This window comes from Centroberyx gerrardi, chromosome 13 (assembly GCF_048128805.1).
Source record: "Centroberyx gerrardi isolate f3 chromosome 13, fCenGer3.hap1.cur.20231027, whole genome shotgun sequence".
Classification (NCBI taxonomy): Eukaryota; Metazoa; Chordata; class Actinopteri; order Beryciformes; family Berycidae; genus Centroberyx; species Centroberyx gerrardi.
This window is the reverse complement of record NC_136009.1, coordinates 8,694,583-8,721,318: the sequence shown is the minus strand read 5'-3', so window position 1 is coordinate 8,721,318 and position 26,736 is coordinate 8,694,583. Positions and strand designations below refer to the sequence as shown.

The 26,736-nt window shown below is 39.3% G+C and overlaps 2 protein-coding genes and 1 non-coding gene across 4 annotated transcripts; 1 reads left to right on the top strand and 2 right to left on the bottom strand.

The window, feature by feature from the left end:
* Positions 1–4,018: 4,018 nt before the first annotated feature.
* On the top strand, positions 4,019–11,239 carry xirp1 (xin actin binding repeat containing 1). Of its 2 annotated transcripts, none has more exons than XM_078287853.1 (2): positions 4,019–9,394; positions 9,452–11,239. In XM_078287853.1, the coding sequence occupies exons 1-2, from the start codon at positions 4,019–4,021 to the stop codon at positions 11,111–11,113; spliced, it is 7,038 nt and encodes a 2,345-aa protein (XP_078143979.1). In that variant the 3' UTR covers positions 11,114–11,239. The 2 variants fall into 2 exon arrangements, with proteins under 2 accessions (XP_078143979.1, XP_071759777.2); XM_071903676.2 differs by lacking the exon at positions 9,452–11,239 and having other exon boundaries at positions 4,019–8,509; positions 8,955–9,038.
* Positions 11,240–16,957: 5,718 nt separating this feature from the next.
* Positions 16,958–25,149, bottom strand: LOC139915162 (solute carrier family 22 member 13-like). The gene is made up of 10 exons (XM_078287958.1): positions 24,775–25,149; positions 24,555–24,658; positions 24,314–24,468; positions 23,725–23,893; positions 23,493–23,613; positions 22,158–22,252; positions 18,924–19,135; positions 18,734–18,842; positions 17,169–17,375; positions 16,958–17,059 (listed from the first exon to the last, which is right to left on the bottom strand). The coding sequence occupies exons 1-10, from the start codon at positions 25,147–25,149 to the stop codon at positions 16,984–16,986; spliced, it is 1,623 nt and encodes a 540-aa protein (XP_078144084.1). The 3' UTR covers positions 16,958–16,983.
* trnaf-gaa (transfer RNA phenylalanine (anticodon GAA)) lies at positions 20,321–20,393 on the bottom strand. Its single transcript has one exon. It is a non-coding gene; the product is annotated as a tRNA-Phe (tRNA).
* Positions 25,150–26,736: the final 1,587 nt, after the last annotated feature.

Below are 26,736 nucleotides of genomic sequence, written 5' to 3'. Positions count from 1 at the left end.
GGATTACATTTCTGTAGTCTGTTTGATGTAATGATTCCAATCTGGACGATAAATAGAATGAATTTGAGGTGCTTTTTACTTGCTTATTTCAACAAGACAGTATTCATCACGTTAGGTTGACATCTCATATCGTACCAGAATATCGCTGTTAAATCAAACAAGGGACTTTTCCAAGAAGTCCTTTAAGCCTTGGATAAAAGCATGAGAGAGACTCTTATATGAAATTATTGACTTTGATGAAGAAGGAAAAAGAGACGATCTGCTTCCCATTTTGCCTATGTTTATGAGTAATATCAATGTCCTTATGAGTAATATCAGAGCTACCTAAGGTCACAAATTCAAGTGCCTTTGCTATATTGCTGGCATCTTCATGATGTCCTAAGTGGCTATTTTTTCTCAGCCCCTAATCCTTAGATATGCCTGGAATGGGAGATCAGAGAGCGGGATCAGCCAATCACTGGCCTTCTGTCATCCTCAGAAGGGTGCTGACGCACTATGAAATAGGAAGAGTAGAGAAGCAGTATATCAGTCATAAAAGTTGGAGGAAGGAAAAACAAACATCACTTGTATTGTTTCGTATTAACACAATGATTTTCACTTAGCTCTTTCAGAATGATGTTGACACTGATGTGCTGTTTGGGGGGTCTGAGCCCCTCAGTACGGCCAGCCTGTGAGGTACAGGCCACTTTTGGCATGCTGGTTTTCATTACAGTCTGTGAATGTGGCTACAATCACAAACAGCTGATGGTGGCGAAGGTGGTGGTGAAGAACAAATACCAACTGCATTTCAGAATCATTTGTACAGCTGTCTGTGGCCCAAAAGCACTCACATTGCTGTGCTGCTAATAGCTCCTCTTCATTCCTGTGGAGAGAAGAGTAAAAGAGGCTGGACATGCAGGGGAACCAACCAGACCAAAGAGATGTCAGTAGAAATGACTCTCCTCTTCACAAAAGCCTTCAAATTGAGGTTCTAGTGAGGAACCCATAGATGCTGATGTCTTGAAAAAAACAGCAAAAGTTAATTTAGAGTTCAGACTAGAAATTAAATTGTCCCTTTTCAGTTTGTATGAAGGGATTTTACCAATTAACATTTCATCAGCTATTATTAGTAGCGTGTGTGAATGTACAGTGATAATAACTGATGAGGTTGACCTCGGTCTTGTGGGTTAGAACATCAACAGGACTCGCATGGCGCTCGGTTGCCTCATTCTGTCTGCTCATCCAGCTATGAAAATGTTTTAAGTCCCGACTCGTGAGAGGCGCCAGCTTGCTGGTCCATCCTTTTGTCCTGCGAGAGCTTACTGTGTGAAAAGGGAGGTGTGTTCAAATCTGGACATTAGTTACAGCTGGTTGGCCTGTGCAACACACTGAGCTGCTGACCTCTCAAACCAGAGGCTGCTGGGGCTTCATTTGTGCTGTTTTGAATCTCATAATAAGTTTGAAATAGTCCTACTCACACTAGATTTCATGGTGTTTCGTTGTTGTTCAGCTATAGTTATATATATATACAGTATATATATATATGTATAGCTATATTTAAGGAATTTGTTATTATTTCTACCAAATGTTTACCTCTGGAACCAGAAAATTCTACACTGATGCAGTGTTTTCTGTGTTTTCAGCTGATATATGCCGAGGACAGTTGCTTTTTTTCATTACAGCACTATGACTTATTATTGCAGTGAAATTCAGCTACAGGTTAAATAACGCACGCCCACTTTTAACCAGCTGAGATTGTTTTCACGTTTTCCATGGGGTCAGGCAGTCACATTCCTTTGGTCAGGTGTTGATGGCTTGATGGCAGAGAGCTCACACAAACAATGTGCAAACAATCCGGGTCACTCCAGCTGAGCTAGCAGTTGCTGTTGTTTTTTTTTTTTTTTCTTCTTGGGCTCCATGGTCAGTCCATGGCATGCTGTTTGCTGAGGATCTCAGGCAACTGGCAGGCTGTGTAGGCTTATTTGTCTTGTCAGCCACTGGGATCAAAGCCTCCGTCAGTTGTCTTGTTTGTTACAATGTTGGTCTTAAGCACAATAAGTCATATGCATTTTCATTTGCTTAATATGTCCCCAGCTATTCAGGCTGGGGACATATTAAGAGCACTCAGTTACGGTGCCACAGGCCATGTTGCAGACGACAGTTTCCACAAGTTAACGGGGCGCGACAATAGTAAACTGATAAGACACATTCCAGCATCACTATAAATACACACAGTTATCGTTACACTTGTTGTTGCTGACGCCAGACACACTGCTGTGCATAGCCTGAGATACAAGAATATTTGAGTCCAACAGTATCACTACAAATGTGTGTCAAAGCAATTTCTAATCATTGCTATGTAAACTAGCAAAAGTGTGTCCCCTGATACCCTGATGATTTTATTTTATTGTGAAATAAAATGTGAGTTATTGAAAAGTTTTTACAAATAATTTAGATACATTTGATAAAAAATGAGATGTATTCAATTTATTTTATCCAATCTATTGCAGATGACAGAAAGACTCTACCATTGACTAAGGGAGACAGCCCAACAAGACAAGGCCGAGACAGGATATCTACTTCCGCCTCAGTAAGAGACAGATCAGCACTCTACCTGTCAAGAGTGGCAGCTACAGACTCCGCACGAAGCTCAACACAACCAGTGAGTTCCTCAAATGCCTCCCATTCCTCCCCACACACTGGGGTCAAGGGCTCACACTAGGGAATGACCGCTATTCTCAGGCACAACAGGAGCTACTCAACGTTTTTTTAACAATAAATCTGTTGCATACTGTAAATGTATAGCACATATGCAGTACAATGGTAATATACAACTCTGCAGAAAAGAATGTGACTCATGATCAATATGCTTTTTACATTTCTATGAATGCTCTGATCTAAATCACACTTTATTAATTTTGTTGTTCAATAGGAATTCATCAGTACTCCAGGACAGAAGGCTAAAAACAGTAAGGTACTGTGTATAGTTTACTTATCATCCTGAAAACATTGTGTGGGTGCTGTTAAATGTGTGATGTGTAGTTAACTCTTTTACTTTGCTTGCACAACCTAAGACATAGTTAACTCTTTTATTCTTTGACCTAGGACACTAGTAACAACTTAAGAGTACCATACAGTAACATTCACATTTAGATAAAAGAAGTTCAGTTCAGTTTCTGACAGCGTCAGATATATCATTTTTTTTCCATAGCAAGGCAGAGACTCTACACTTCTTTGTAAAACAGTGTAATTACAATCAACCAACAAATGCTATTCATTTATTTCAGGATTGATATTAATGTCACAATAATTTCTCCATACTGAGGCAATCTTTGCAAATGGCATAAGCAACATTATGCATTAAAATAGTATAGTACAGTTCCTTAAACAGGACAAGATCATGGAGGATGCAAAATCAGACAGTTAATTTTAAGTTTTTATGTTTGCTTGCCTAACTTCAGGTATCACTATTTCAGAAGATCATAGAATCAAAACACACCTAAGGCAGACCAACATTCCTGTGACAATCCAACAAATAATTTGGAAGATCAGTCATTCTCTATGTATCTACTACATGATTTATATAGTAAATATGATTTATATTTATGATTAGATCATATTATATATGATTTAATCTTACAGAATATATCATATTCTATATGATTTATATTTAGGATTTATACATATATTATACTGTATATATTCAGTATATATACAGTATGTATGTATATATATAATTTATAGAGATAGTACATAAGTAATTAAAATAACTCATTTCCTTTTCACACTCAAAACTCAATGAGTAGGTATAGAGTAGGTATTTGTGCGATGTCTGCCTACTAACGGTTATGAAGTGTTTTGCTAACCCTGGTGTGGTAGAGGATGGTTTGCTGTGAAAAACATCAAGCGAGCACAGAAAAAGGTAAAGTATGGCTTCACTTGCTAAATGCATGGCAATCTAACATTTTCATGTATCCTAATACCGTTTTTGATAATTGAATACTGACAATATCACTCCCATTTCTTTTTTCATTTCAAGATGGCCGACGCAGCCAAACAAATCACAGTGTCAGAATCATCTCACGATGAAGACGACCTGCCTCCTCCCCCACCTCCCCACGTACCACCTAGACCCCTCGACTATGAAGGGCCTTCGTCATCAAGTGGACTCCCTGCGCCTCCACCTAAAGAAACTTTCTCAGTGTTCTACCAGCAAAGGCAGAAGAGTGAGCTGAAGAGGCTCTTTAAACACATTCACCCAGACTTGCGGGCAAATATTGATGATGTTGTGGATGATGAGCTAATGGAGGCAGTGCAGTCAGAAACCTCACAGGCAGCGGATGCAGCTTATCAGGGTGAAGTGCAGTCCATGAGGTGGATCTTTGAGAACTGGACTCTGGACAATATTGGAGATCCCCATGCAACCAAGAAGCTGCTGGATGAGGAGGACTTAAAAGGTGGAGATGTCAGAAGTACCTCCTCCATGTTTGAGCATATTGACAGTGCCCAACAAATTTCAGGGGCATTTGCTGAAAGGCAGACCTCTGTCAGAGGGGATGTCAGAACATCAACATGGTTGTTTGAGACCCAGTCCTTAGATTCCCTAAACAAACTAAAAAGAGAGGAGGGTGAACTGGTTGAAGCAGTGCTGACAGAACCCATCCAGACAGGAGACGTGCGAGGGACTCGGCTGCTTTTTGAGTCTAAACCACTGAGTGACTTAGGGCGCTGCAACTCCATCGAAGACCATAACTTACTGAAACTTAAGTCTGAGCTCCAGGAGCAGAAGGGAGATGTCCAGAAGACTGTGAAACTCTTCCAGGCAGAACCTTGCTGTGCCATCAGAGACAACAGTGGCAATATCCATGAGATTAAGTCCATCTGCAGGGAGGAGATCAAGAGCAGCAACATCAGCACTGCACGTTGGCTTTTTGAAACCCAGCCATTGGACATCATTAATAAAGGAACTGATGGAGTGAAAATTATTCGTGGCATATCACTGGAAGAGGGGCAGAGAGGTGGAGTTGATAGAAAGAGGTGGATGTTTGAAACTCAGCCATTTAGCACAATACAAGAGGGCATGGAAGTGGACAGGTTTGAAGGAACTGTGGCCGAATGCACAGGAGAGGCTGATGTTGTGAACAAAAAGAAGCTCTTTGAGACGCATCCCTTGGCAGCACTGAAAGGAGACTCTGAAGAAATAGCTTTGGAAAAGGAAGAAATACTTGGGGGAGATGTCAAGACTTCTCTGTGGCTGTTTGAAACTCAACCCATGGAGACTCTTAGTGATAGCTATGAAGTTGGACATTTGAAGAAAATTGCCCTTTCAGCTGATGAACAAGGAGAAGTAAAAGGCAAAAAGCAAATATTTGAGAACTACGGTATTAAAAAGAGCACCTCATTCAGAGAACAAGAGATTGAAAAGGGTGATGTAAAGTCATTCAAACATCTTTTTGAAACAATTCCTCTAGGCAAAATTACTCATTCTGATGAGGAGATTGAAGAGAGGAAGGAAAATGATATCACAGGAGGAAACGTGAAAGGTAACAAAGCATTGTTTGAGACAACTCCTTTATATGCTATAAAGGACTCCTCCGGAAACCTCCATAAGGTCACAACAGTCAGCCGAGAGGAGTTCATCAAAGGGAATGTCCAAAACTACAAGTGGATGTTTGAGACCAAGCCTTTTGACCAGTTTGCAGAGGGAGAAGGAAATGTTGAGGTAATCAAAGGCATCACCAGACAGGAGGATACAATGGGCGATGTCAAGATGGCAAAGTGGCTTTTCGAGACCCAGACAATAGATGGGATCCATTCCAAGTTCAACCAGACAGAGCAAAACTCTTCTGTACAACAAGAGGAGTCTCATAAAGGCGATGTCAAGACCTGTAAGTGGTTATTTGAGACACAACCAATGGACATTTTGTACGACAAAGCCGACAAAGTACGTGATAAAGAAACCATTGAAAATACCAACGTCAAGTCCTTCACTTGGCTTTTTGAATCACAGCCTCTCGACAGCATTAAAGACAGCGAGGAGCATAATTTGAAGTTATGCAGCACCACACAGGATTCTGTTAAATCGGAGGTTGGTGTCAAAACAGTGAAACGTCTTTTTGAGACAGAAACTTTGGATAGAATAAGAAAGGACACAAATACAGAACAAGATGTGAGATATGTCAGCCAGGTAGATGTCCAATCAGGAGATGTCTCACGAGTCAAAGAACTTTTTGAATCCCAGTCCCTCGATGAAATAGGATCAGAAATGATGACAGTATCTGATGAACAGAATCAAGATGAACACATTCAGAAAGGATCAGTTAATAAATTCACCTGGCTGTTTGAGAACCGTCCCATCAACATGATCAATGATAAGGACAATGATGAAGCAAACATGCACAGAGTCAGTGATGTTGAGGGTGGTGATGTACACAACAAGAAGTTTATATTTGAAACCTTCTCACTGGACAAGATTCATGATCAACCTCTTGAACAGGAGTCGGTCTGTGTGGAAAAGCCTGTAAGCAATGTTGACGTGAAGTCCAGCACCATGATGTTTGAGTCCGAGCCTCTGTATGCCATCAGAGACAAGGAGGGGCAGTTTCATGAGGTAACTACTGTGAAGAAAGAGGAGGTAATGAGTGCCAATGTAAGAGGAGCTAGGTGGATGTTCGAGACAAAGCCCCTTGATGCCATCAAGGCAGAGAATGAGGTTTATGTGATCCGAGCTGTCACCCAAGAAGATGTCAAGAAAGGAGATGTCAAATCAGCCCGATGGAAATTTGAGACACAACCTTTGGACTCCTTCGCCAGCAGAGATGAGCCCTCTGTCAGGGTTGTAGAGGACTTTGGAAGCAGTAATGTGCAGCACAGTAAACAGATATTTGAATCTGAGCAGTCACACAAGAAGTATGTGAGAATGGTTAGTGTCACTGATGTTCAGCAAGGTGATGTCAGGACCTCCACCTGGCTCTTTGAGAATCAACCCATTGACAGTCTGAAAGGGGAACCTCAGGAGCAAGGTATGGTAAATACTGTCCATAGGGAAGACAACCAGAAAGGAGATGTGAAACGCTGCACTTGGCTGTTTGAGTCACAGCCACTGGACAAGATCAAGGAGCCTGATAATACCTCAGTGCAAGGTGTTGAGGAGGAGATGCCAAAAGCTGATGTGAAGAGCACTACCTGGCTGTTTGAAACCACTCCACTGGACAAAATCACTGTCAACAGTGTCACCGACACTCTGTCCCATCTATATCAACAGGCTTTTATTCACTCGAGTGGTATCATAATAGAAGCAAATGAGATTCATAACGTTAACATGGCAAAATATCAGCTTGCCAGCAAAGAAGGCATACAAATCCAGAAGGAGGAGGTTATTGAGGGTAACATCAGAAACATCATGTTACAATTATTGTACAAACCAACCCTAAAGCCCCAGGTTACTCTTCTTAGAGAGGTGGAGAAGGGTAGAGTAAACACCACAGTAGTAGAACTCCCAGTCCATCAGTCAACATCACCTATCAACCTAGACAAGGATCAAAGAATACAAAACATTGCCCAGATGATCGATAGTCTGCTTGTTCAAAGTAAGCACTTGAAAAGAGGAATCATAATGCAAGAGTCTGCAGGGGGACAAGCAGAGATGACAGTTTACTCACTCATCTGCCATTGTGAAACAAAAACCGAGAGTCAAGACATTGAAAGGGGAGATGTTAAGTCTGCTATTGGAAATCTCCTAGCTACAGCCAATAATCAGAAGTCTGCATCCTCTTGTAGAGTAGATGAAAATGAAAAGGGGAATGTGAACTTGTTCAAAAGTTGCATTGAAAAAGGAGATCTGCAATACCTGAAGAGTTTTCATACTGAGGCTGAGGCACCAGGAGATGAAGATGATCACAGCCTTTTGGCTAAGGACCACATTGAAGTAGTGCAGGGAGATGTGAAAGAAGCAAAGAGAAGTCTCTATCAACAAAAAGAGCAGGTGGAGCGAACCATTTCTGATGTCTTGCCAGGGGATGTAAAGAACACCAAAAAAGTTTTTGCATCAGAGTGCTCTTTCGATGTTGACAATTGCATCCCAAAGGAAGAAATAATCCGTGGGGATATCTCATCAGCAAAGCAACAACTTGCAGTAAAGCAACCTATCATGGTAGAAAAAGAGGAGGTTGTGGCTGGTGACATCAAGGCAACAATGCAGTCATTAGAACGTGCAAAGCAACAGAGCATGTGCGTGGAGCGCGAGATCATCAAACCTGGAACCATCTATGACATGGACATGTCAGCACAAGGTCCTGAAACAGAGGGAAGCCAAGCACAAAAAGAGGAAATTATATCTGGAGATGTGAAAGCAGCTAAAAAGTCCCTTGAAATGGCGAAGACCCAAAGCATGCGTGTGGAGCGTGAAGTCATTGTTCCAGGAAAAATATACAACCTGAATGTCTCAGCACAAGAGGAAAGTTCCTCAACAGTGAAGCAGTCTACGTGTTCGTCTTCCTCCAGATGCCAGCAAATCACGACTTATCCAAAGGTCAGTGATGCAGTGAAAGATCAGGAAAGCCATGTTACCTTTGAGGCTTGTCAACAGGGTGAAATATCACAAAGTGCAGTTATAGTCAATAATTGTGCACCAGAATCACTGCCACCTTTTGTAAAGTGTAATGTTCACACAACAGAGGATGAGACAGAAGGAGAAGTTATCAGAGGAGATGTGAAGGCAGCAATTAGGTCTCTTCAGAGTGCAGCAACAGAGCAGAAGCTCCTCGATAAAGAGGATATTGTAAGAGGTAACATGCAGTTGGCTCTGCAGTCTCTTGAGAAGTCTAGTGTAAATGTATCCAGAGGAGACTTTAAAGCTGCAATGATATACAGGAATTCAGGCAGAGCTTGTTCAGAGAGGAGCAAGACTGTTCACAAGCAGTGTGTTGTGGTATCTATGCCTCCATCTGACACTGAATTGTCTCCTTCGATTTCAGTAACTTGTGAAGAACCCTCATCCATTACAACACAGAATTCAACACCCAACCCTGTAGCGATTGCAAATGGAAACTCTAAATCATCCAGTTCTGAAGGTGTAGCGCCACCTCCACTCCCTCAAAAGACAAGTGAGAAACCACAGGACCAGAAGCCAGCTTTACCACCCAAGCCACAATGGACAAAATCAGTAGTTGTTGATGATCAGAATATTCTGCTACCTCCTTCTTCCGAAGTCCCTTGCCCCATCAAAGACAATGTAAAAAGTCCTGTGATTCCTCCAAAAGTGAAAAAAAGCAAACAGTCTTCCACTCCCTCTTCACATAAACCACAAGAAAACAAAAATCATAGTGAAATGAATATACAACACAAAGAGACCATACATCAATCATGCCATCAAAAATCTGTTGATGAAGCAATGCAAGGCTCAAATCACATTGGGGCTATCAATGAAATTATAGTAAAGGACTCAAAGGCTCAAGAAATTAAGACAATGCAGAATACTCCAGTACTTACAGGGAAAGTATCAGACTGTCAAGTTGATAGGAAAATAATTACTTCAAAAAGCACTGAAATAGAAATGGATAGAAATGTGATACAGAAAATCAATGCAGCTGAGGAGATAAGGATGTGCGTTCAGAATTATGCAGAAGATGCTAAACATGAAATGAACATGAGCTTGCAGGCTGCTCTACAGAACTTTGAGAGAAAGGATAATGACACTGTGAACAAAACAGTCCCTGTTTTGTCCAAGAAGGTAAAGGTAGTAAAAGATAAGGTTAGCCAGCAAAAACAAACCGACAAAACCACTGCACAACAGAAATCAAATCCCAACGCTACCAAAAAACACAGCAACAATGAATTGCAAAAGTCAGCGACCAACATTCCAGTTGATGCATGTATACGCCAAAATGACCGTAATGAAGAACAACAAAAACCTGAGGATAAAGTTGTTTTCAGAAAGAAGAAAGCAAAGGAGACAGAGGATGAGCGACGACAGAGGCTCTCTGTCCACAAGGAGGAGATCATGAAGGGAAATGTGAAGGCAGCAATGGAGATTTTTGAAAATTTAAGGAAACGAGAGGAACTCAAGGTAATCCTGTCTCAAATGCAAGAGATAGAGGGAGAGACCAGCAATGTAGATGTTAGCTCCTTGAAGACATTATTTGAAAATGTCCCTGCTTGGATAGTTACACCAAGTAGAAATGCTAAGCAAAGTAATAAAAAGGTTGAAAAGAAGGTTGAAGTAGAGATCCAGGATGATGATCTAGAAAGCATCTCCTCAGTTGACACTGCATTTGAAGATCTGGAAAAGGCAAGCAAGGAAATAATGAATCTGAAGGAACAGACTTTAGCAAAACTCATTGACATTGAAGAGGCAATTAAAAAGGCTTTGTACTCTGTCTCTAATCTGAAATCAGAGGCTGACATTGCAGGGCTGTCAGGACTATTTGATGAATCTTTGAAATCTGAGCAAAGCTGTCAACCTGCCAACAACATCAGGAAAATCAGTATTGTGTCGAGCAAGGCCAAACCAGATCAAATCAAAGAGACACCTGAAGGGAATGTGAAAGAAGTTTCAGCTTCAAGTCCTTCAAAACAACAAGTGCACAATAAGCCACTTATCAGACAGTCCAGTTCCCAATCCTCCCCGTCATTCATCTCCATTCACTCTGCTGCCAGAAAGCCTACAGAACAACCAAAGTCACCCATCTCAACATTCAAGCCAAAAGTAGAGGCTAATTCTCAGAGTTGCCAAAGTGGTGCAAATAGTGATCTGGGCCAGATATCTGCAACTGCTGAGTCCTCAAGCAATTTTCACAGTCCTGCACAACGCAAGGTCAGTGTACTTGAGGTGAAAACTGTTCCGGAGCCTCCTGCAGGAATAATTGGCACAAAGACAGTCAGTGAAACATACGAAGAGACCGATGGATTTGGCAACATATTTGTTTCTTCCAAGACTTCAACATTCGTCACCAAGCAATCTGAGAGTAAAACATCTGCACTGTTTGAAGTAGTTGGCAGTCCAACCAGGTATGAAGTAATGACATCCCCCTTGATGCGAAGATCTGGTCGCCCTTTCGTAGAAAATGTGTTAAACAATGCCAAGGAGGACGGGACAGTGTTTGTAACATTTAGCCAACCAACAGAAAAGCACTAAAATGCCACTTTTCCTTTGATTTTAGATCACTAATTATTCCTTTTATGTATTTTTCACATTGTTTTCAATGAAAAAGTTTTGTCAGTTATGTAATAAGAATAATTGATCTCATGAAATAATAACAACGTTGACTTTTAGTAAAAAAGATTTGTCTTATGGATTTTATACTGTAACCATAATATAGTAAAATGTTAAGTGCTTTTATTAAAGTTAAGCAGCATAGTTGATATGTTCTGTTGTGTAAATGATCAAATAAATGACAGATTAAAAGATGTGATTGAAAGAAATTATTTCTATTTTTTTTTTACACTGGTTCATTATTATTCCACAACTTTTAAAACGTACACTATGATTCAGATAGATTGAAAAATATCATGCAGCACCTTACAATGATTGTTGTTGCCTGTGATAAATGTGCCTCAGGCAGTTCACCTCCACAGTGTGGATTTACAAAATGCTCATCGCCTCATTCATTTAAATGATTCCAGCAAAACCATGAATGATTTGAAGTTTATTTTAAACCTTTCATAGAATATACCCGAGCTTATCAGAACTTGTTGCATAAGGACACTGTAATTCAAGATAGTTGAATGAAATGCTATGTACCCCAAATTCCTCGCATTTATGCACAAGCCATCTACAGTAGCCTTGAATGGAACCATATTTCTTTGAATAAATGGGAGTACATGACAAAAATCGAATTTATATATCTGACTTCAAAGTGGTAAAGCTCAATGTACATGATGAATATTAGCTAGCAAGCTGATTGACAAGAAGTCTTTTTCGCCACTAATTAGTGAAAGTAATAATCTGTGACATTTTAATGTAAATACATCTCTGTTTTGCTACTCTCTATCGCTGACAGATATAACAGAATAGTGATTCACCCTATACCCATTTCATAAAAGCTATTAGCTGCATCTACACTGAGTAACTTTATTATTATGTTGGACCAGTACCTAAAATGAGTTGCAGCTTGTTAGCTCTATTGCTAAGTACTGTATGTCTCTTGCCAACGTTACTGTAAGCTGTCTGTCTTTTGTCAGTATAACATTATTGGTTGAGTATTTGTTTGCATCTATCAACTATAATAGATATGTAGTAATAATGTTCATCAAGAATACCCAGCAAAACCACTAGATGGCTGCATCCCACTGGAAGACTATGACCATGGCCACTAGTAGTTTGATGAATGCACAAGTGGTGGCAGTTGGTTTTATTACCTTCTGAAAAAAAATTACCAGTGATACCCTATAAAGATGTTAAGATTTGATGACACATAATACTAAATAGTGCCTGCTGGTAGTAGCCCTAATGTACTGTGTCCTGTTAATTGCTCAAATTTGCAAAACAAAGGAACAAACAAAAAATTCTTCCAATAGAGGATAAATTAGAAGGGCAGACAAAGAAATGTGCTGATAGGAAACAGCTCACATGTGCTATTATGTGTCAAATTGTTATTACACTTCATTGGTCAATGATAGAAAAATCATACACAGGTTTCCTTTAAAGAAACACAGAACTGAATCAGATTTGTTGTCATCATAGTTCCAGTCACCTGCCAAGGAAATGTGTTCTGCCTGTTTGACACCTGTCTACCCAATGGAAAAAATGGTGGCCAATACACTTATCCTGCACAACAACTGCTTCTGCTGTAAACACTGTAAGAAGAAGCTCAGGTGAGATTTCTCAGCATTAACAATGCAACGGCCTCAAATCAATTGCTGTTAAAAAAAAAAAAAAATCCAATCCCCATGCAGGGCATTAAAATCATTCACAATTGCTGATCTAATATGAATGAGAAATCATATGGCAAATTAAACAAAACATATGATTTAAAATTGTGTTTAATATCACAAAAGACTTTGTTTTATGTTATTGCAGCATCCATAACTATTCATCTCTTTATGGAGAGTTCTACTGCATCTTTCACTACCAACAACTCTTTAAAAGAAAAGGAAATTATGATGAAGGATTTGGACACAAACAACATAAAGACCGTTGGCTTCAGAAAAACGAAGAAATAGATGAGCCAGATGCCAAGTTGATCCCCAAAACAACAAAGGGCAATGTAAAAAATGTTGATGGCTCAGGAGAGTCCTCTGCTGGTGTGTTTGCTGCAAAGTCATCTGCAAGAGAACTGGCTTGTAACAGTGGTGCTGATGTTAGAGGCAAACTGAAAATGAGCTGGCCACCAGAGAAAAAGTATCCAGGGACCCGTCCAACACAACAGACATACGCACCAGCCCAGAAAAATAAGATACCTGACAAGAACAAACTAAAGATCAGCAAGGGAGAAGAAAAAGTAGAGAGAGTGAAGAGATTATCAAGCCCCTTAATTTCAGGGCTCAAGGAACAATCAAAAATAACAGGTTTTAACTCAGCCAAGAAATTGCCTCCAAAGGAAACAAATCCTGGGAGTGCTCCAACCAAAACAGCACTTTTCCAAGACAGCATCACTCCAACAGCAGCTTCTCCACCCTGCTTAGAAATGAGTATTACTGTCACAAAACCAAACATAGAACAGACAAATTTGGCATCCCCCACAATGAAGAACTATAATTCAACATCCAACAGGCAGGGAGCTTCTCCAAGCAAAGCTAGAAAGTCTGTCCGGTTTGCTTCAAATATTGATGTTCAAGATGACCAGTTGTCCTCTGAGTTGTGCTTGAAAGCAGAAAATGAAGACCACAGTAAGCAGCACTCAGACCAAAGTGAACAGCACCCAGTGAATACATCTAAGGATGTGAAAGATATCAGCAAAAACAATGACTTTGAACATTTGTCATCTGAGTTCAGAAAAGAACAGGTCGAAAGTGAAGTAACCATTAATCCCTTTGAATACACATGCCATGGAAAAACAACTAATACATCAAACCCAGAGCATGTGAAAGTGGAGACCAGTCAAGAGATCCCACAGACTGGTGACAAAGACAACGTTACAATTCTGAACGGGCTCTTAGAGAACTCTAAGGCTGATGAATTACAAACTACAAAAGAAAGAGATTATTCAACTCAAGAAGTTGTTACTCACCAAGAGCCATCCAAGAAACCGGATGTTGTTCCAAGAAACTTGGTAAATCAGTATGACTCAGAAAATCCAAGTATGTTGCAAATTCAAGCAGAACAAATGACTAGAGAAGAGGGTAGTCTAGCAAAAAATAATAATCAGTTTGAACAGGATGATTCGGCAAAAGAGCAAGAAACCAATGGTAGCCAGAAGAAGGGTGCTAATTCTCTGAAGGGTTCTGGTAAACAGACTGACAGGACAAAAGTAAAATTGGGATCCTGGTCCAAAGGAAAGAGTCCTTTGTCGAAGCTTTTCACATCTAGTGGCAATGAAAAAACAAACAAGGTTGAACTGAAAGACGACAAGAAACCAGAAATCAAACCCAGTGGGCTCTTAGGAAAACTGTTTCAGTCATCATCAGAGAAGACTGAAGACACTAAGAGATCAGCTGTGCAAGAGGAAAGAAAAGACATCACACATGCTCAAACTGATGACAAAAGCACAGAAGGGGTAAAGGACGGAGTTACAAAAGAAATGCCAAAGGACGGGGACACAGCTCAAGTCCCACCTCTGGAACAAGAAGCTGTAGGCAATATAAAGGACAACTCACATCCTAATGACCCCAACACATTGAATAGTGACAAAAGTCAAACGACAGAGCCATTCCACCCGCTCAAGTCAGGTGATAACCTAACTGTTGTGGAACCAATTTTAACAGCTCCAGCACAAATTGATATGAATTCATTTGATAATCAGGAACCAAATTTACAGAGCAGTGAAGCTACAGGCTTGTTTCTCATTGATACTGGCGTGGCTGACTCTGAAGATCTTTCTGTTGCTGTGCAATCAATGAACCAAGTATATGAGGTGTCAGCCAATCAGCTAATAGCTGAGAAAAGTGGTGACGAAATTTTGGGTGACGCATTTAAGGATAACATTTTTGGAGACAGCGTCAGTTCTGCCCCTGTCGAGCCATTGATCACTCAGATAGATACAGACAACTCTGTCCAACAGCCAAATGAAATGCTTGAAGCACCAGAATTAGAAGCAAGAAACCTTTGTGATGGATCGCTTTTCAGTCTCAACCAGACTCTTCAAGATTCCTCAAATCTTTTTGGTCCATCCAGCTCTCAGGAGAACATTTTTGAGAACACCTCCGGTGATACATTTGCATCTTCTTTGAGCCATAACATTTTGTCCGCAGATGATTCTGCTGAAACTCTTGGGATGCTTGACTCTCAGCCCATATCAGCTGAAAATCAAGAGAAATATGGTATGACAGATCAGCTCATTGTCCCAGCACCCAAGAAGCAAGATGGGAACCAAACCACAAATCTTTTCGGTTTCAGTACAAATACCCAGACAAGAGAACAGGGAACTGACTTTGACATATTCAGCTCGGAGGGCAGTATTCTCACTCAGTCGTCTACTATTCATGTGTTTGATCAAGGTGCAGCTGATGTTTCTTCAGACCATAAACCGTCTGCCTTTCCTGATGATATCTTTGGGATTAATGACATCTCAAGTAGTGCAGATGTTTTTACAGTGCTACCATGCAGTCAAGCCAATTCCAATACATTGAGTGATTTCCTTGGGTTAGACACGTCATCTATTGCTACCCCTTCAGTTCAGAGGGATCTTTTTGCTGAAAACATATTTACATCAGAACCAGAAATGGCAGCAATGTCTGAACCAAGCGATGCAAATCCATTTATGGACAGTCCTTTAGGGTCTGTAAACAGTAATATTGAGCAAGTAACAGAAAATACTGTCACAAACAATAGCTGGATGGATGACTTGCTTGGGTAATAGCAACAATGCGTATAGATATTGTAATGCAATGTACAAGGTACAGAGAAACCATCATATTTGGTTAACACAACTGTGTGCATAAATATGAAGAACCACAAAACATTTAATCAGTAAAATATTGTATTAATTTAGCTTTGCATTTTACTACTATTTTCACTGGTGTTACTTTTTTCAGTAATTAAGTGATTCATGAACAGAATGAGGAAGACACATACACTGATAGTGTTTTTATGTACTGGCAATAAAAATGACAACTCTCCATTGGAGTTGCAAAATCAATTATTTTTAATTAAATTAACATGATTTTCTTCAAAAACATTTATCAAGAAAAGCTAACTTTTCCCCCAAAGAATAATAGTATATATTTCAAGGTGATTGTGCATGAGTGGATAAGTAATAAATGAAGTTCATGAGTAATAAATAGGTGCAATTAAATACTCTTAATTTGACTTTGAAATGCTATCTGTATACATTCTAGAAAATAAGACTGTTTGAATATGTTGATGTAAAAATAATTTGTTCACAATATGCATTGATAAATATCTGTAATAAAATCTCACAATTTTCCAAAATACAAATTTGAACTTTCCTCCAGTTGCGTTGTTCTAATAAATTACCATCACAGTCTTCGCTGAAGTTTTGTTTGTTGACCCTTTAAAGCAGAGCCTGGGCTTAGGCTAGTAATATCGATGAATAGATAATAAACCATGCATAATGATAAGACAATACAGGTTTAATTAGTATAAAGAGTTTGATTTAATGGGTTAATTACTTTGAAGAATGGGCATAATTATATGTAATAAGCAGCCTGCAAGCTAACTCACTTCCAGTGACAGTTGAGAGATTCAGAAATTCTCTTTGAGGTGATTTATAGATGGATCTTCACATTATACTGTATCACACTGTCTCAAAAACAAATGATTCATTATTGTATTATATATTTATTTAAAAATGATTCAACTACCATTTTTTTTTTTACCATTTTTATATTAACAGACATATTTTACAGAAAAATGACAACCCCGAGACTAAACCCTCAGACACATTTCTATAGTTTGGTTGATTGTTGATATTGACAGTTGTCCATTTCATGGTCACTTGCTGTGTTCATGGAGGTCATATTTCTGAAAAAGCAACAGGACAGAGAAGGGGTATAATTCATGACATAAGGACAGCTAAGAGATACAGTATATATCTGTATGACATTATGTATAACAATGAAGATATATTTACCTGTTGCCCTCAGCCTCATCAGTTGAATCAGGCAGCTCTGTTCTCCTGGTCTCAGGAAGCAGGAAGGTGAGAGCCCCACTGACCATTAAAAGGCTGCTGAAGACAACGGTGGGTACGGCCCAGTGGTATATGGCCAACATGTTGAGCAATGGAGACAACAACCCTCCTATTCTCATTGTTACGGCCCCTAATCCTGCAGCTGTTTGTCTGATATAGAGGAGGGAAAATACAATTTATTACAATGACACTTCCAGACCTGGGTCAAACAGTATTTGCAAATCATTTTTGGAGTTTACAGTAACATGCATTGAAAACCACATGGATGGAGGATGTCACATTAGAACAACAAAATGTTTTGTAAGTCTTTAAGTATAGAAAAATATACTAAATATGCTCTCAAATGCTTTCCTGTGATTGTGTAAGCTTTCCAGTACTCATTGGCCTCATGCAAGGACATTTTCGTATTCTTCTTTTAAATTTCTACATTTTTCGTGAGGTGGACTCGTACGCGTGTGCCACGTCAGGTTCACCAAACGCTTGTATCTTCAGAAAACTGTCGTAAATGACCTGCGTAAACATGATGAATGCCACCTGCTCTAAATGAACGCGTGTTCATTAGAATTGTGAATTAGCATAAATTTCCAATAATGCTATATAAGGTTAGGCGTCCGGCCCATATGTCGGGAAGCTTCATTCATAAAAATGACACGGAAGACTAAGGAGAAGAATTCTACCAGCTCTGAGATTTAAGTCCTACTATCAGAAATAAGTCAACGAAAGCATAGGCTATAATATTTAATAGCGTCAATAAGTGGAACCAAAGGCCCTGCTAAAGCCAAGGAATGGGAAAAAAATGACTTGTGCTGTTAATGCAGTGTCGTCTGTTGTGTGTACATCACAGAAATAAAAAAAGAAATGGCTTGACATGAAATTAGATTCAAAAAGCAAGGTGATCCATGACTGCAACAGGAGGGCGCCAAGAGGAAGTCTCTGTTACACAGACCGATGAAAGACTGGCGATGTGGCACATTCAGGTGTTCAGCGGAGGATGTCGCCCTGGACAGCGACTTGCATGAAGAACCTCAACCTGCTGCAGCATGTGATGATAATAGGCCTATGCATGACTCTAATGGTAAGACCTAAAACCATTTCTCTTTTCAAAATTTAGATTCACTTGCGCTTAACCACATTAACGTTATCAACTGGAGTAAAGTAGACATATAGCCTAGAAATCAGATTTATCTCCCTTTATAATGTATTTTCCCCAATACAATCTAACCTTGCCTTTGTCTCGCTTGAGTGTTTGTCAAATAACCTGGTAATTATTAGTGTTTTTTGTTTTCTCTTTGTATTGAGCACATTTATACTAACCAGCAGGGATATTTTTGAGATTTTATGCGGCTCTGGTAAAATAAATTACGCACCCCCTTTTTTGCAAAAGCCAACAGTTCTCCCTTGTTATTTTTTCCAACAAACCATTAAAAGTATTTTAAAATGCTGTTTCACCCAGATCTGGATCGTTCACACATAAGAAAATAGTCCCAACATGAACTGTCAACACCTACCTAATAGATGTTGGGAACAACTCCTGAATGTAGACGTTGCATATGGATAGAGCCCCGATCATGAAAAAACATCCTGCAGTAACTAAGGATGTAACAGCAATGGCACTTCCTGAAATGAAAAATAGAGTGATAAATAAAGCAAAAACATGAAATCATCCTTTTGCTAACTAAATTCTGCAAAATGTCTTACCTTGAACAGCTAGGATGAGCATGCACAAGAGTCCCCCAATCACAAGTGCTGACATTAGTAATAATTTTCTCCCCAAAACTTCTAACAGCCAGATGCAAAGTATAGGAGTTGGTAGTGCAGTGAGACCAAACATAAGCTGCGTCAAGAAGATGTCCAAGCCAAAGTTTCCCATGTTGAAGTAAACGCAGTAGTAGGAAAGATTCAATGAAAACCTTAGATTTTCAACAAGAAAAAAAATGCATTAGTCATCCAGAGATGAGCAGGACACCTTACATGAACTCCATAGCGAGCCAAAGCGGAAGATAACAGTGGGATATGTCTCATATACACTAAACAAAACATTTGACTATTGAAAATCCTCGTGACACCCACAGTTACATAAGAAATATACCTTTTTCACAAACATGGCTGACATACTGCCGCAGGGTCGGTTCTCATTATTACCAGTAATGAGAAGCCAACTTTCTGTCGCCTACAACTCTGTCTGTGATCACTTATTTTGTGTTTCTATATAGCTTATAACACAATACAGGTGTTGTCATTGACATATCAGTAACGCTTTATTTTACAGCCCACTAATTACGGTGTAACTAGTTTGTAATTATGGGGTACTAATAAAATAATAATGCTGTAGTTACAGGGTAACAAAACAATAAGTCCAGGAATTAAGGGGTAACAATTTTGTAATTATGAGAGATTTATAAGATAGTTATGGTGTAACTATTTTCATAATTACCACATACTTAACAAATTATTACAGGGCACAATAACGTAATTAGGGGGGACAAAACAAATGTTATTGGTGCTTGTTCCCTGTAGTTATGGAGTAAGTACAAGGTGTGCGGGTTGTAAAATAAAGCAGTGCATGTTCCCCTCTTGTCAGAGAACTAGTTGAAAATGTCAAGCTAATGGACATCGATATTTGCTGAACATGTGGAAAAATATGTATAATGTGGTGATGCTCAGTATCTACAGAAAATAAAGATTGATGAGTTAACCATGACATGCATTGTGTCAGGAATCTACAGCTTACATAATGGGATCTAAATGATCCCAATGAGCCTTTTAACACTGCGATATGTTAACAGGAAGTGATGTCATAACCAGGTAACATCGGATCCGGTCCGGGCCAGTTTTACGTCTTTAGTTATTTGTTTAACAAATGGAACCATTTAAAATGGAGTACATTAGATCATTTTTCATGCCATCCAGGTAATGGGATCCTGTATTGATAATAGCCTATATATTGAGAATATAAGAGAATACAAGAATACGTTCTCCTAAAAGGGTATTTCTTTGTAAATGTCCGCCGTGTTTTGGGAAATGACGAGCCAGAAAATTACAGGATTAAAACAGTTGCCGCGCCAGGACTGCTTTACACAAGTGACCTCCGCACTTGCCGAAACCCAGGATTGAACCAGGGACCTTTAGATCTTCAGTCTAACGCTCTCCCAACTGAGCTATTTCGGCTTGTCATCAAACAGCCATCCCACGCACCACCAGGGATTGCAACCGGAATGTGAAAGGATCACTGGGCGCGCTTGCAGGGACATGTATTTTCGAATGCACAACCATAACTGTCAGTTAGGAACCAAAAGTAACACCTACCCCCAAAACCACAAATAGATTTGAATTCTGTGGAACACTGAAATGTTATATGTGATCAGACTATTTTCATTAAATGTTCTATGTCTATGTATCTGTCCCTATTCAAATAATCTATTATAAAAAAAAAAACAAGCACCGATAACACTTCTTTTGTACCCCCAATTACGTTATTGTACCCAGTAATTATTTTTTAAGTATGAATAATGAGTAATTAAGAAAATAGTTACACCATAACTATCTTATAAATTTCTCATAACTACAAAATTACTTTTTGTTTTGTTACCCTGTAACTACAGCATTGTTATTTTATTAGTACTCCATATTTACAAACTAGTTACACCGTAATTAGTGGGCTGTAAAATAAAGCGTTACTGACATATCTTTCTGTTTATGTTGTCAGAATGTAGCAAACTGCATAACTATAAAAATGTTTTATTTGATCCAAGGTTATTGTTTGATCCAAAATGCTAACAGCCCAGACATTACCGTTAGCCTTGGTTAGCCAGTTGGCATTTTGAGATGATGTTGACTTTGGCTCCCTATTATATAACATTAATAACTCCTGAACAACAGCTTTCTAATGGGACATGCCTCATTCATGTATGTTGATTTTGTTTGTCAGGTTTCATGTTCTCATGTCATTTGTGGGAATAGTGTCAATATATTGAGTGAAAATTTCAAAATAAAAGTCTGAGTAATTGCCATTGTAAACTGAACAAGCACAGATCCTGTACAGACCCACGGCGCGTGTTCAATTGAATTCAATGCACTGAAGCATAACACGGTTATCGGTTAAATAATTCCACTAATGTCTCTTAAAGAGTAACTAAACCCCACCCAAATTTGTGGTGAGCCTGACATCTACTGGGGAAAAGTAGGGTACTGAACTGGCCATCTGCTATTGGCTGATCTTTGGTGCCAGGTGATGTCACAACCTATTGTACTCTATAGAAGGTGAGTCCCTCTCGGCACTCTCCCTTGGGGGAATCCTCGCTGCCATCTTAAGTGCCGTTCCATTATTCTGATGACTCAAGTGAACTCTTCGAGAGCCAAGGGAGCGAGTCATCAACAATGTAGACTCCAGGAGCGTATCTTACCCAGAATTCATTGTGATCGGTCGCTTTCCTGTGCACGACCCACCATGGTGGAATAAGTGATATATAAGTGGAAAGTAAACAAACAATATTTAGAGGATTTAGACTTATTTTTGAAATTAACTCACCTGCAATATTGTGTTACTCATTCTGTGCAATTTGTATTCATTATTTTTATTATTATTTATTTACATTTATTATTAGGCCTGTTTAAGTTCAAATATTCTGCTCTTTCAATCAAAAATGGCTTTTTATTTCAACCTTTTGTTCAATAAATTGACAATACTGTTCCACTGCTATATCATAAATGACATACGCATTACATGGACACCTAATGAAAATGTCTCATAAGAACTGAGCCAGTGTTCATGAATGTCCCATGTAGCTGTTATGAAGCTCGTGTTCAAGTGTTATGAATGTATTATAGACCAGAATTTATGTTAAGTGCTACCACAGCATTACAAGGAAATATATAATACAGTTTTCACTATTAATATTGAATTTTAAATATTTTAATTTGAGTTTAACTTACCATGCCAATGTTATAATAAAGAAATACTTCCTAAGTACAGGTGATCTGATTAGAACTCTTACGCCTGCTTTCTCCACAGCTTTTTTCTCCACAATCTGTAATAGAAATATTATCTTATGTACTTATACTTATTGAAAACTTGTTCACTATCAACTAGACACCATCTGTTTGCTATTTAATATTTAATCATATTAATAGGCTAAATTTGATCAGAAACCTCAAGTATAAATTTAAAGACAAAGTAATCATTAGATACTTGGGTATAACTTCAAATCATTCTTTCATATCATATATCAATTCCCTGACTGAAAATCACCATGCATTGTGGAGATTCTGGGAAATCTGCTGAATTGCCTTTGTGGAACAAAAGCACAAAAAAGGTACAGGTTCTTCCAGTGCAAACGGAGCGAAACATTTAATCCGAGGGACTTTTGTTCCCTCAGTGAGGCCTGTCAGGCAGCAGCCTCCTACAAAGCTGCCAATCGCTGGCACGCCTCTCTCTGCAATGAGCCAACCACAGTTTATGTGCACACTGCACAACATGATAGTCCTGTTAGCTGGCTTGCTAGCTAACCTGACCTAAGTTTTGAGTGACGATAATATAAAATATAGCCGCAAGCGGCGATTGCGGGGTCCAAGCACAATTTGATAAGACAGACAGACAAAACATTACAGAAGGTAGAAAGACACACACAAAAACTGGCATGTTGTGAAGATCGAACATGCAGTCTAACACCGGCTTTTGTGTTGGCCTGTGACTTCTGTCAAGTTAATCTTTTCATTGCAACCACATTGCTGGAGTTATTCACAACGGCCAAACTTCCTATTATTTGTCCTTGATGACTAATGACTTTGGAAAGGACAAGTCTGGATTTGATCCCACAACCCTTCCACATGAAAGGCTGATGCTTTACCTACTGAGCCAAAGGCCTGTTACAGGTTTAATGAGGAGAAACTAACTAAAGGGAGAACTAGTGTGATACTGCAACCTATGATTGACAGACTGACAGTGCTAATCACTTTATAGAACATTGTAGTGCTCTCCATTAACGAATAAAACAATAGTAAATCACATGGGCCAGAAAACTGCTGCTGCACTGCTCTCTATGGGTTGAAAGGTCTGGCCACGCCCCAATCAGTGATGACATTCAGGTATTTTGCATTGACAGATGATGTCAAACACCTGCTTTGAGTTTTCTGTACTGTGTGATTTAGTGTTGATGTACTTTTTATGAAACTTCAAAATGGTCACAGTTTGTGCCACAGTGGGGAAACAAAAGAAAGGGACAACTAGCAACTCCTTCTTTGCAACAGGAAGCATCAGGGTTTAATTACCTTTTCCAACAGAGAGTCTGGAACAGTGCGTTTGTTGATTGCTGCTACCTTGAGAATCAACTGTTTAGCTTCTTCTGTCCTTCCTCTGTCCATCAACCATCTGGCTGACTCTGGAATAAACCTGATAGAAACAAGCATGTACATTAGTAAAATGAAACTTCGTAATAATCTACAATTTTACAGTAAAAACACTAAAGGGTCATCAAAAAATATAAATGTGATAAATGCACACCATATGTAAATAACAACAACAGCAATTGGTGCTGCCATGACCAACTGGGCCAGTCTCCAGTCACGGATGAAGTAGATAATGCCAGCAAGAATGCACTGGCCGAACGCACCGAATATCTGACTCATACATGCTCCGAATGATCGCTTGGTCACCCCGATCCATTCAGTGGCTGCAGGTAGGAAAGGATTTATGATTGTGAACGAATGAACTTTTTATTAAGAAAAAAAGAAATTCCAAGGTATTGTAGCTACAAAATTGGTTCTGCATAAATTAGAATCAACCATTTGAAAAATGTAACAGCTACTCGTTCATACTCAAATGATTGCTGGTATGAGATTAAAGCCTATAATACCACATAAAAACCAAAAATATCAACCTTAGGACATGATTTTAACTTGAATTACCATTATCAAACTGATACTCATGTTATTGTTTTCTCTACATCTCTGATTCATTTTACTGTATATCTTGTCCCAAGTAAGTTGCTCCATACAGCATCTGGAGAATTCTGTGGCGCAATATAACAGCTGCCTAAACAATAACTTTGTGAAAACTGAATACACAGTATACTAAATGGAGTATACTGTACCCAATATAATACAGTTGACTCGAAAGCCTCCACCTCCAACCGCCGCCAAAAACTGTGATGCTAAATATAAGTAGAAGTTGGGACACAACCCTGTTGTCACAGTAAATATGAACATCACAACCACTGGAATTTGAGTTGCTCGCTTGCGGCCAAACCTGGAAGACGCAGAGATTGATCATTCAACAAGATGATACAGCAAAGATCAAGGACACGATTTCTAACCACTTTGAAATACACTTACGATTCAGCAAAAGGTCCAAATAAGAGAGAACCAACAAGCACACCAGCCATCAACACTGTTTGTGCAACTTCCATCAGGTTTGCTTTGTCACAGACTAGATCAAACTGTAAAAAATAGAAACCCGACATCAAACGAAAGATACTGTGTGATACATTGAAAAGGATTTTATGATTTAATACTTGAACATTAATATCAAAGCGTCACACTCAGTCCAACTTACATCAGTGACTATGGTGGCTTCATACAGACTCTTGTCGTACACCCATCCATTCTGGCACCCTGTGGTCTCATTGAGTCCATACTCCCTGATGGCATCAATGTCCCAGTCCACAGGGACAAACATCCGACACCTACTGAAGGTCCCATCCTTCTCCCGGGGCAGAGTCAAGTTCAGCTGCTCATCTGTGGTTAGGTTAGGACCAGCACTGAGGATCCAGTCTGTGTTACAGTGTCGGCCTGGCTCTGACTCGACATAAAGCAAGCTTGCAATGGGAAAAGACAAGAGAAGATTCGGAAAGCAAAGGGCAAAAAGAATGAGATGCTGGAATAAACCAAATTCCCCAATGTTCCTCAGGATCTCTCCAAAATCAGCCATGTTGAGGGTGTTGATTATCTCCTGCTTTGTGGAAACCACAGAATTGCCTTTAAACAGTGTCCATTAATGTTTAACCTCAGCATTTTATATTTCAGCAAGCAGATGACTGAGTATCTCACTCCATTGACCTTCACCTGACGTGCAGTAAACTATATGCTCTGCATTCTGCGTTTCATGTTCGTTATCACGTGTCTTTTTATTCTCACTTTGGGTTGGAACCCAGAATGTGATGTTGATATCCTTGAATCGTTGCCAACACCTCCACATTAAGAGCCTATTCATTTGAGGTATTTCAAAGATCCAAATTCTAATTCTTTTATGTGTGTAAAAATCCTAGATACCCAAATTCTGTTGCTTATCACTGAAATCCACTTCCTTTCGGCTACAAAATATCTGGCACAATAATAACAAGCACTACCCTGCGATTTCACCGTGTTGGGTGAAAACCTCATATCTCCAAAATGTTGACTTCTCAGGAACTAAGAAAAACAGCCTTACCTTGTGCTTGACCACCATGCATTTTTTAGTTTATCCAATGTGGTTTTGAAAGGTTTTCATAAGCTCAGTGTTGAAGAATTCTCTCAAGCCACAGAAGACCAAGTAATCCTTCAATTGAAGTGAAAACGTGAAAATCACCAAACTGGAGTTATGGGGTTTTCACATGACAACATCTTTATTCTTTTACAGGCTGTTGAACTGTTGATTAACGTGACCTTCAGATACAGTGGTGTTTAGAGTACCAGTACGTACAGTACCAGTACACGCATACATTTTATTGGTGCTTTCAAAAAATAAAAATAAAACATTTGATATTGACCTTTGAGATTCAAGTCTATCAAGTCAATACACTCAAATATAAAGAAAAAGTTGTAATGTAAAGAAAAAGACTTAAAACTTGGCTCTTGTAAAATGCTATTATTAAAAATGTATCTGTGTGGGCATCCTGGTGTCTCGGTAGTCTAAGGCACGTACCATGTAGACGCAACATCCTGGGTGCGAATCCAGCCCAGGACCTTCGTCCCATGTCATCACCCTCTCTCCTAATCTTTCCTGTCTATCTCTACTGTAAAACTATAACAATAAAGGCAAAAAGCCCCCCCAACCCCCCCCCCCAAAAAAAGTATCTGTGACAATTTTAAGGAAACATTTTTTCATAATATAGCCTAAAGCTCACCAAAAAAAGGCAAGCAACCAATAGCTGTTACCGTGAAGCATATTGTGCAGTTGGTTTTCCAACTTATATGAGGTGATGGCTTTGTTACTCCATTGTGTGTCAGCACTGTCACTTTTTTAAGCTCGTTACTATGTGGAGAGCTTCTGTTGGTTTATCTGTAAGAGGGACCTTTTTGGTAGACAATGTTCATTGACTTCCATTCATTCTGGATGCTTATTCACTTTCATCCACTTATATCTGTGACAGTTACTTCTACTGGTCAGTAGATGGCTCTGTAGCATTTAGCATATTTCAGGTCACTTTTCAAATCTTCAAAATGGACCAACTTTTTGTGTGTGGTTAGTACTTGAGACCGGCTGTTGGCTTTGTTTTTGGTCGCTTATGGCTGGCATGTTATGCCGTAGGTTGTATTA